General features: G+C 33.5%; 1 protein-coding gene across 2 annotated transcripts in view; it reads right to left on the bottom strand.

Moving 5' to 3' along the window:
- Positions 1–12,326, bottom strand: part of LOC133849593 (innexin shaking-B) — a 105,450-nt gene that overhangs the window by 40,822 nt on the left and 52,302 nt on the right. The window contains exon 2 of one of the 2 annotated variants that reach the window (XM_062285779.1): positions 10,332–11,499. The exons of the other annotated variant lie outside the window; for it this stretch is intronic. Within the exon in view, the coding sequence (XP_062141763.1) occupies positions 10,332–10,334 (3 nt within the window). The 5' untranslated portion in view covers positions 10,335–11,499. The remainder of the gene's footprint in view (positions 1–10,331; positions 11,500–12,326) is intronic. 2 annotated transcript variants of the gene reach the window in all.

Genomic DNA, 12,326 nt, shown 5'->3' with positions numbered 1-12,326 from the left:
AAGTAAGGTGTTCAAAATTTCAGAACGTTGGATTCTAAAAATTCAAATCAATACAAGTTAAAGTGAGACATACATATATAGACATACATATACATATATATTTGTTAGAGAAATTTTCGGGGTATAAAGAGAAATATATATGGTATATATATATTGTCTTTTCCTCAATTTGCGGGGACTTAGCTTATGTTTTAAATAGGATATGCTACAAATTATTTACTTAATTTCACCTGCAGATCGATGCGTTATTGCGGCAATGTTCATATCTCGAAAATAAAATAAAATATGGAATTGCTTGAGAACTTCAATCTCTTGCCAAACGCATCGAGCTGCACAGCTCGCACTATATACTATAATTAGTATAATATATAAATACGATAAGAGCTCACATCGGCGAGCATTCGAATAACATAAATATTATATATAAGCATTTTATAATATTTTCTCAAGCTTAGTGTTCATTGTCTTGGTTACAATACTGTATTTTTGGATATTCCCCATTCTTGATTTATTTCTAATTGGATCACGAATCAATTGAGAATGGAAACAAACTGCAAATGATTGTCATCTAACTTGTTTCTTGTGTTGCCTTGTAGAAGTATCAATACTGTTATCGATATCGGTTATCGCTATCGAAACGGTATTTTGGTATGTGTGATTTGGCTTGTTTGGCTTTTTGGTATTTTAGCATTTTGTATGGGGAATATTATTTTTTGTATTTATCATATGTATTTGGTGTTTTAGGAAATAAACGAATGTTAAATACATATACATAAATATAATAATACAAAGAGAGGCGTAAATTTATCGTTTATATAATTTATAATTGCTTTATTGGGTTTGGTCAATTAACAGTATTTTGGTATATATATTTTTTGTTGGTATTTGGTCTCTTCTTGCTTTTTGTTTTTGGTATTTTGGATTAGTTTTAGTTTTGACTTTTGGTTTTTTTTTATTGGCTTTGGCTTTGGTTTTGGTTTTTTTTTTTTGGCTTTGGCTTAGCTTGGGTGAGAGTCAGTGATTTGCGTGATTGAGTGACTGCGTGATATAGATAAAGATAAAGTAACTGTGACAGTTGGTGATTGAGTGGTTGAGTGAGTGATTGAGAGAGAGAGAGATAGATAGAGTAAGTTTATATCAAATTTGTCGTTTAGTTTAATCAATTGTTTATCAAAATAGTAATTGTATATTGTAGAGTATATATATATATAGATTTAATTGTGATTCGGTTTAATTTGCGTTTACCTTTCTGTTTATTACTGTTTTTGTTTTTTTTTTTTTTTTTTTTTTTTTTTCATTTTTGATTTTGTTGTTTCGTTTTGTTTGTTGTTTTGTTTTGTTTTGTTTGTTTGTTATATAGTAAGTAAAAAGTGTTCGGAGTGAGTGACGTGACACATATATAAATATATAGATACGAGTATAAAAAGAGAATTAGTTGTTGTTGTTCTTGTTCTTGTTATGGACTAAACGAGTACGTTGTGAGCGTCGCATCCGTTTTCTTTCTTTCTTTTGTTTTTTTTTTTGCTAAATACGAGAGAGTGTTTATTCTTTCTTGGTTTTTGTATTTGGTTTTCTTTATTTTTTTTATTTTAATTTTCTTTTTTTATCGTCGAGAGCGTGTATTACTTGGCCATTCCACAGTGAGAGAGATAGATACAGAGAGAGTTATATATAATATTTATATATATATAAAGAGAGAGAGAGAGAGTATGGAGTAACGAGTAACGAGTGACGAGTGACGAGTGGCGAGTGGCGAGTGAGTTGTGAGTGAGTGAGAGAGAGAGAGTAAGTAAGTGACCATGATTAGCTAACGAGTGAGCGCACTTAACGAGTGTCATGTTTAGTAAGTGAAAATGTGAGTTGACGCATTTTAAGACACAGATTGATACAGATAGAGACAGATAGAGATAACGAGAGACAGTTTCAGAGAAAGAGAGAGAGAGAGAGAGGGAGCAGGAAGGGAAGGGATTATGGGAATCTGAAGCGAATTTCAAAGCAGAATATAAAGTGAAGCATCAACTGGAAATTGGGAAGCAGGATGTGAGTGTCCGAGTACGCACCGAGTGAGTGTAAGTAATTGCATTGAGTGAACTAAGAGTTTAGCTGTGTGCGGCTTTCAGTGTGTTATTCTAATTATGAGTGGAGTATTATCATTTTTGTAGCTTGGTGTCTTTGTTGCTTTAAATTGTCTGCTGCAGTTGCTTGTATTATATTTTCCTTTCTTTTTTCTTGTTTCTTTTTTTGATTTATGATTTTGCATTGTAATTTGTTGTTCATTTTCAATTTGATTTCCTGAGGATTAAGGATGGGTTTTAGATTTTAAATTGAGAAATATTTAATATTAAGTAAAAATATATAGCACAAACGATAAATGATGTTGCGTTAAGCGTTTTGATTTCCCTTGATTTCTGGTTGTTGTTATTCTTGATTTTTTTGTTTTTTTTTGGTATGAGAGAAATAGAAGAATGATCTCTGCCGACAATCGAAAGCATAACAAAACTGAAACTAAGAAAAACAAATTGTATATTGTAAGTTTGGCTATGTAACAAAAGCAAATGATGCGGGCAAAAGCAAAGCAATGCATAAAAGGCAAACCCAACTGAACTGAACTGAACTGAACTGAATTGTATTCAAGTCCCCAGGTCCGAATTTTCCTAAAGCTATCTGCTATCTATTCCCATGCCCACACCCATTATTATGCGAGTGTGTGTAAGCATCATATGGGCATGAAATGGCTGACTGCCTAACTGACTCACTGACTGACTGACTGACTTACGTTTACGGGTTGATTAACAAAATGGCTTTTCCCGACTGAGACAGAGACTGAGACTGAGACTGCAATGGCCGTTGCGACTGACTGACTTATGCCCAGTAACCATAACAATGAATTTTATGCCCGCCATCCGACAGCGAAACTAGGAAACAAAGCTGCCTGCCTTTACTTACTGCTTATTGCTTACAGCCAGAGAGAAAGAGAGAGAGTGGGAGAGTTTGAGCTTGGTGCTCGTTTCTGCTATTAGAACAACATTGGCAATATATGTGGGCAATAAAAATAAGCTTTGTTACAATACGGCTCGCTGGCTTAGCTGCCTGAGTTCAAGTGTCCTGCGAGTGCCTTAAGCGTCTCATACATGATGTTGCTGCCACAGTAGTCAGAGTTGTTATTATTATTATGGGTGCTGGTGCTGATGCTGATTCTGATACTGATACTGTTACTGGTGCTTGCCACTTACGCCTCATTAGGATGCGTCTAAGAACTCTTGCAGCAATTCAATAATAAATTGTAGCAAGACGAGCGCCAAGTAGCAAAGCAATTGCAAAGTGCCAAGTGGCCAAATAGCGGCGATTGCTCTCTGCATTTGTGTGTGTGTGTCTCTGTGTATTTTGTGTGTCAATAAACACAAAGCGCTACAGGTCATTGACTGCGCAAATCTACAAAACTCCGAAAGAAAATATATAGTATAAAAGTCAAACTCAAATCAAAATTATACAACTCGGAAGGAAATGAAATAAGAAACAAAACTTAAATCATTTCGAACACGAACTAATAATCATCTATTTTCTTTTCTTTTTTTGTGTCCAAGTGCATGTTTGTGTAATAGTTTTTGGGGTTAAGTGTGTGTGTGTGGTTGTGTTTGTTAGTGTGTGTGTGTAGTAAATATAATATAGAGACAGAGATTATCGAGCAACATACTTGGATGAGCAGTAGTAGTAGTAGTAGTAGTAGGGCGCAAGCACTTGCTTTTGTATTTTTATGCAAACCATTTACAAATATCATATGTATATTATATATACCATAATATATATATGGTAAATCGAGTGTGTTTGTGTGTGTGTGTGTGTGTCGCTAGTTTAACGTTAACTAGTGTTTGTGACATTTATACGAAGTTTTGCTGAGACTAATTTACATGAGGATCTCGCCCTTTGACCCCTGTTTGAGGGACAAAAGCATATTTGTGTATTCATTGTTGTTGTAGTTGTATTTTCGTATTTAACAGCATTACAATATCTGGTAGCAGTGTGCATAGTTGTTTGTTTTTGTGATCGACATCAGTTCAGTTTAGGTGTTAAGAGACTGTAGCCAACAACAAAATCGAATCCAAAATACACAGCAAATGTTTCGTTATTTATATTGTAGTAAATATTACATTTCTCATTTGCTTGGCATCCCCCAAAAGTATGCAACGTCCTCTGATTTATACGAGATTCTCTTACACACAACTCATGCGATTATTAAACATTACGTCTCCAAAGTGCACAACCAAAAAAAAAAAATGAAAATCGAAATTGAAAACAAAATAAAATAAAGCAAAAATTGAAGGGCATCGAAAAGAAAATCAAATCTATTTATATTAATGTAGAATACTCTCGTTAAGGGAATACAATTTATGAGGAGATGAAGCTCGACAAAGATTTACGTGATACATATGCAAGTAATTTCGTGCAGAGTGTTATAGTGTGTGTGTGTGTGTATGTGTTTCGTATTTACATTTTACATATTTGAATAGAGCAATAATACTATGTGCTTTAATTGTCTCTCTGTGTGTGTGTGTACTGAGACAATTTGCTTACTTGCTACATAAATACAAGAGTGTCATCGAAGTATGAGTATGAATGCGAGTGTGTGTGTGACTTGTGATTGTGATTGTGAATTCGAATTTGAGTTCGAGTTTTGGAGAGTTGAAGTACAAGCGGCACAATAACACGATAGCATTGCATGCTTCTTTCTGTGGTGTGTGGGACGGGCGGGGGGAATCAGGTCCTTGCGCAAAAAGACATACAACAAAAAGCATTTGGCAATTCCATTTTGCAGCGGATTATGCAAATTGCCCCAGCTGCAGACATTCGACATTAGAAATCGACAAAAATGGAAACGAAAATGGATTATCAAAAAGAAAATGAACAGAAATGAAAAAAACACGCAGTCGAAATACAATTGTAGTACGATCCGAATACAATTACATAAGTATTTATTACGAGTATATCGAGCAAATAGAGCAGCTCTTTATGTGTAGTATATTAAAGGATTAGGGCAAGATACATAAATACAAGTCTATGTATATAATACAATATGAGTACATAGTCACTAGAAATACGTGTGTATACGTGTGTGTGTGTGTGCGTGTGCGTGTGCGTGTATTTGTTGGTGTTATCAAAGTTTAAAGATTGCCCAGTATGATGTGTTAATATTGTGATTAGCAAATAGTTAGTTAGTTGGTTATTTATTAAGTATATAGAAGGCATTAGATTATATATAGTATATTTTGTAGTATACAATATTGGCAAGTGTCGGTGTGTTTGGTATTTTTGGTATCTTGGAATTGGTAATGGTATTTTGGTATTTTGTATTCGGTATTTTTATTTGGTATGTGATATTTCTTAGTATTTTGTGTAGGTATTTTGTGCATATTGGTAGTATTTCATGTGCGTATTTAGTATTTTGTGTAGGTATTGGTATATTTGTAGTATTTAGTATTTTTTGTAGGTATATTGTGTGTATTTTTAATTAATTTGCATTTCTGGGTTTGTCGTACAGTAAAAATTTCGTTAGACACTTTGTTTTCTCTGTTTTCCTTTTTTTTTTTTGAAGTTATCGAAATTTCAAAATAAAAAATATATCAAAAAATATACATATATAGAAAGAGGTCTGAGTTAGGTCTCAGATATACACTTTCATTTAGATTCCTTTCTCTGATTTTGAGTATATTTGATTGTTTTTTTTTTTTTAGTTTTTTTTGGTTTTTCTTTTGTTTTCTTTCTTGTTTTGGTCAGCTGCTGATTCTACAACACTATGAGGATTTTGGGGGTATAAATTGCTCGATTGCCAACATATATGCTGCCTGTCCGTTTGCTTTTATAATTCAGTTTTTTATGTATATATTATATGTTTTCTCTTTTCTTTTTTTTTTTGTTGTTTTTTTGTTTGTTTAGTTAACCAAATTTAATACAAATAATTTGTTAAATCAGACACACGCTCACGCACCCACACAATCGCACATACACACACAGAAAAACATTGAAATTAGCATTTGAGTGAGTGAAGAGAAGAGAAATACAGAGAGAGAAAAAGGGAGAGAGTGTGAGAGAGAAATACAGAGGGAAATATATAGTTGTTGTCTTCTTTTTTTCTTAATCTGGTGGCGGGGGCTAAGGATCATTTTGGGTTTGTGGTTGGTTCGCTTGATTGATTGTGATGGTGTTTGGTTTCAGGTGTCGTTCGGTTTTTGTAATATTTTTCTCTTCTTTTGTGTTTTTTTTTTGGTTATGTTTCTGGTTGGTTGGTATTCAAAAACAAAGCTTTTTTCATTGCAAAAATATCAGCTGCATTTTTGGGCGGCGGCATACAAAAAGAATACAGTTTTCAACTGTTTATATTGATTTATGCTTAATTATGATAATTGTTATAGCTTTTTTTCTTTTTTTTTTTTGTTTGCTTCAGCTTCAGTTTGGCATTTCTTTTGATAAAAATTCATTACATATTTATATTTAATTCTGTTTTTTTTTTTTTTTGGTTTTTTGTATTTTTGGTTTTTGCTTTCGAATAATTAAAAATTGCACATTTTCAACAACATCAACAACGACAACTACTTTTTGGTATTATGAGTAATAATTATTGTTATTGTTATATTGATATCATTTAGATATAGATATATGTATATGCATATGGTATGTATATATATATATATATAGAAAAATCAGACAACATACACATGGATATATGCATACATAATAATACAGCATATATATATATATATACATATATAGATAGATTTAGTTAGGCTTGTGTTTAGAGTTACGAGTACAAGTACGAGTAGTTATAACGTGTGTAGTACATACGATATATACATATATATATATATATATAGATATGGTAGTGTGTGTGTACGCACGCACAATCATCGCATCGATAGCTATCGATAGTAATCATCGCTTACGTTGCGCATTTAGCATTGAAAATGAAAACGAAACGAAACGAAACGAAACGAGGAAAACAATACAAAATAATGGAGAACATAAACGATTTATGCATGTTAAATTACGAGTATACATTAAATATGACAAACAAAAACAAAAACAAAATCAAAAATTAATTTACAATGCACAAAATCAGTTACAGTTACAGTTACGGTTACAGATACAGATACATAAGTTGATTAGTTAGATTATAGTTGGGTATTTGAATAGTATTGAATATTGCATATTCGATAAATACGAGTTAATGTTAATACGCATACGCATACACATACATCGCCACAAACACAAACACAAACGCATTCACATCCACATCCACATACATACACACACACATACGTACATACATACATAAGGATAATACATTGTACATACCGCAGTCTGGGAAAATTGTGAAGAGGAGGAGAGCATATACAAATATGTAGTTAGATAAAGCATGCGCAGCGATCTGAATACAGCATGCTTTCATTCGACTCGATTCGATTGCTGCACCACGCTGCGTATGCGTAATGCGCGTCGTATGCGTAATATCAATTCAATTCGATTCTCTTTTTGTATACTTTTGTATGTATGTTTTGGTATGTATGTGGAGATGTATGTGTCAGTAAAATATATATGTATATATACATACATATATATTGTATATTTAATTTGCTTAATTGCTTGATAAAAGAGTTTTGGACTTGGGTTAGTATAGTGGACAGATAGCGAAAGAGAGCGAGAGAGAGAGAGAGAGAAAGTTATATATATCTTGTTCATATACATATAGTACGTTGCCTTGTGGTTCGATTGATCGGTTACGATTACTGTTACAATTACATACAAGATACGATACGCTTACTCATCTGCCGTGTACATTGAAACGCTACTCGAAGCGCCGACAAAATCAACAAATAAATCAACTCAAAAATTATATATTGTATCTATATACGGATTAAGTACAAGAGGCTTCAGTAGTTGATTATTACAATTACGAATACGTAGACGAATACATTACGATTACGATTACGATTACGAATACGATAGTTAGATATACGATAGTTATTATATACGCTGAGTCTTGACACGTGCAATTTGCTCTTTACTACGAGAGAGAGAGAGAGAGAGAGGACAACGAAACGCAAAAAGGAAAGCAAAATTAGGAAATTGATATTAAAACTCAATCAGAATTATTGTCAAGTTAATACGCAAAGAGAAAATTGTGAATTGCATTCAAATCTGCTAAACGATATTGCATTAAAAAAAATAGCATCGCTATTTAGTTTTCTTTTATACTTTTTAACATTTGTTCTGTAGATTAGTTAGTTTATTTTTGATCGATGCTTCTCAAAAGAACTGCAAGGTGTGCGCTAGTGGAGTGGAGGGGAGCTTTGGGGGATTTAACTCGATTATTATTATATGTTTTTCTATTTTTGTTGTTCTTTTTTTTGAGGGTGTTTCAGTGTCTTGAAATTAAAACTGAAACGCAAAGCAAGATTAACTTAATCATGGGCTCAATTCAAATGCAAATAATAGTCTTAGTTTTAAATTTACAAATTTCTTTTTTTTTCCTTTTTAAAAAGAGCGACAGTTAGAGAAAGAGAAAGGCAGAGAAAGAGAGAGAGAGAGAGAGAGGTGGGCTTTGGTCCCTGATGGGCTTTTGCTTAATTTCAAGTTGCTTTCTTGTGTGTTCTCATTTGGTTCTTGCATGATTTTTGATGTTCTTTTTTTATGATTTTCTTTTTTATATAATTTTTATAGATATATCATATGTTTTTTTCGCTTTTTTTTTTTGCTTTTGACAAATTACGAGAGTTTACACACAACAACATATACGCGGCAATAGAGCTATTTGAGGGGCTACGTTTTTGTTTTGTGAATCGATGTTTGGATTTGGATTAATGGATCGGCTGGTTATTGGTTGGTTAATAAAAGTAGTTGTAGTAGTAGTAGTAATAGTAGTAGTAGTAGTAGTTAGTTAGTGTTAAACCTTTTAGCTGTACCTATTTATTAGTTAGCAGCAGATTTGTTTGTAATGCGATTTGATTATATTGTTGTTTCGCTTAGTTGATACGCATAAATAGTCATCGTTATTGATATATGTGGAAAATTATATATGTATAATTGAAATTAAATTAAAAGAAACTTAGCTGATATTTGTTTTTCCTTTTTCTTTTGTTTTTGTTTTTTGTTTTTGTTTTTGCTTTTGGCCAGTTCGTTTTGTATTCGATTTATATAGTATATATTCAAGTTGTTGATCGTTGATTCAGAGGCACTCGCAACACTTTACTATACTTTTACAAAGTGTCTCATCAGAGAGATAGATAGAGAGAGAGAGAGAGAGAGTACATGAGAAACATGATAGTGTGTATGTATTGGTGTATATGATATATGCATATATATATAAAGGATATATGTATATATATACAGTTTGCTTGATCGTTTTTAGAGATAGACAGAGACAAAGACAGAGAGATAGAAATAGAGGAGCAGTTTGGTGGAGGTTCTTCAATTTAACAATTGGCTGGGTTGTTCTCACATTTATACGTCTGTTTTTTTCTTTTTTTTTTCTTTTTCTTTTTTGCATTGTATTAAATTTGATTATGTTTTCATTAAATTGATCATTTATATATAGTTTTTTGCATTATTTGTTATAGTTGCTTTTGACTCGCTTGTGTTGCATTTTTTTCTTTGTTATATTTGAAGTTAATTTGATTTTACTTGAGAGTTCTCGTTGGCGGCGACAGCATATTCTTGGTAGCAGGCGAGCAATCTGAGTTATCTGTTCAATTCTCACGTGAACGGTTGCTTTTGATAAAATATCGATTATCGATTACGCTTCAATTACGCAAAACAATTTGCATCCCCTGTTTTCATTTTGTTTTTTTGTTTTCGCGTCTGTGATCTCGCGTTTGATCTCATGTTATCCGACTCAAAACGCCATTAACTAAATGAGAGAGAAGCGACAAAGCGAAACAAAACTAAAAATAATCTAATTGAAAAAAGAAAAAGATTTAAATTAAAAATGGTAACCAAAGTGTTACACTGCCAGCTAAAATCGATATCGCTAAAACGATAAATCATAATCGGAATTAAAAGGAAAATTCTTGAAACGGAAATTTGCAGCTAATAAATATCTGAACTACAATATATATGCAAATATTATGAAAAGAAACGCATTTGGTACAGTGATATAAATAGTTAGATAGATAAAGAGAGATAGAGAGATAGATTGATAGAGAGAGAGAGAGATAGATAGATAGAGAGATGAACTTTGGATAGCTGGGTAGAGTTTAAGGACTTTTTTTTTTTTTGATTGTAATCAGTTTTTTTTTTTGGAGGATAGTTTTAATGACTAAAATTGTATTGTTTGTAATTACCATTTTCTATCACTTTGCGTTTGGGGGGATGGCACCGCGGGCACCAACCAACCCTCTGAGTGCACGCGGTGGTCGGTGGTGGGCGTGGCACGCACACACACGCACGACGCACGCACGCGAACAGAACAGAACAGTACAGAACAGATCTGAGAGTCTGAGAGTTTCAAGATTCGAGATTCGAGTTTCGAGTTTCGATTGTGTGTGTGTTTGTAAGTAGAACTGTTTCTGAACTGTTGTGGAGTTTTATGCAGCTGATCTGATGGTTGGTTGTTATTAGATAATTTCTGTTTTGATTACACGTTGATGATTTTGCATTTGCATTTGATTATCGATGATCGATTATTGGTATGATTTGATTTGATTTGATTTGATTTGTGTGTCGATTAACAGCAATCGCTTATCAGTTATCAGTTATCAGTTTCGTTTGTTATCGTCTATCGATTTTTGATTTCGATTTTTGATTCAGTCGCACAAGCTAAGGCCACTGGGTTAATTGCCCTGTGTATGTGTTTCTTTATATCAGTTTCAGTTTCAGTTTCAGTTTTGTTCGTTTCGCTTCGTTTTCGATTCGATTCGATTCGCGTCGCGATCACGTCACGTGTTTGCTTGATCGCAGTTCAGTTTTGAGTATGATAATTTGAATTGTTATACATAAGTATATGGCCTATATACACATACATATACATACATACGAGTTATCACATGGTTAGCATTATTTCAGATTATTGATATACATTTCTATCGTGATCAGTAGAGGATCAGCATCATCATCGATCGATTCGTTTCGTTTCGTTCTTTCATTCATTCATTGTTCAATTTGTTGCTGAATGCTGCACTCTCAACTGTCTGTTGACGACTTATTGGCTGGCTGCTTTTTGGCTGCTGCTCCTTGGCTCTGTTTGTTTTGGGCAGGCGTTGGAGCCAGTCCTGGACTTGAGGCAGACTCTTCTTTGTGATCGTCTTCGACTTCGACTTCTAGTTCAGCTATTTCACTCAGCAGATTTGTGCGTCGCTCTGTTATCGCTATTGTTGTTGTTGTTGTTGTTGTCGTTGCTGTTGTGTCAGCTTCTCTCACGGTCGTCGCCTGCGTCGCATTCGTCGCATTCGCATCGCTTACCAGCTCGCTAAAGGTCGCTTCGTAACCGCCGCTGTCTTTACTGTAGTCGACCTTCACGATCATTTTTGTGTGTTTGGTTTTGGTTTCGATTTTGTTTGATTGAGAAATACACAATACAAAGTAGTTGGTTGATTTTAATTCGTTGCGTTTTAGGTGGGGGGAAAACATTTGAGGGACCATTTGATGCTCCGGGGCGTATACGTAATATTTAACATATACATACTTGACCAATAATAGATAGTATATTATGTATGTATATAAGGAGAATTAAGTATGTGTGTGTTTAGAAATCAAAAAACAACATACGCACACACACACACATACAGACACATACAGACACACATACACACAAATACAGACAAAGACAATGACTAATTTACAGGCTACAAAACTTTTGCCAATTTCACACATAAAACACAACAAAACAAACAAAAAACGTATAGAAATAGTTAGATTGAGCTAAACATAACAGATTTACAGCCAATTACAAAGAGAGAGAGAGAGAGAGAGAGTTAGAGAGAGAGAGAGAGAGATAGGTACAACACAAATTGGGAAGTAACAAACATTTATTAATAAAGATGTGTATTTAAATTGTATAGACACAAGATATAGTAAAATATAGAAAGAGACGGAACGAGAGAGAGAGAGAGATAGAGAGAGAGAAGGAGAGCGAGACAACTTGTGTGTGTGGTTTTGTTTTTTTTATTATTATTATGTATATTCAACAAAAGAAACAAAATATCTCTGCAAACAGAGAGACAGAGAGAGAGAGATAGTGAGAGACAAGAGAGAGCCAGAGAGACACTGAGAGAGAGAGAGAGAGAGAGAGCCTGAAATCTGAATCTGAATTTGAATGGGATGGCAGATGGACAATGGTT

Source organism: Drosophila sulfurigaster, chromosome X, assembly GCF_023558435.1.
Source record: "Drosophila sulfurigaster albostrigata strain 15112-1811.04 chromosome X, ASM2355843v2, whole genome shotgun sequence".
Classification (NCBI taxonomy): domain Eukaryota; kingdom Metazoa; phylum Arthropoda; class Insecta; order Diptera; family Drosophilidae; genus Drosophila; species Drosophila sulfurigaster.
The sequence above is the reverse complement of the archived record's forward strand: the minus strand, read 5'-3'. Positions and strand labels throughout refer to the sequence as shown.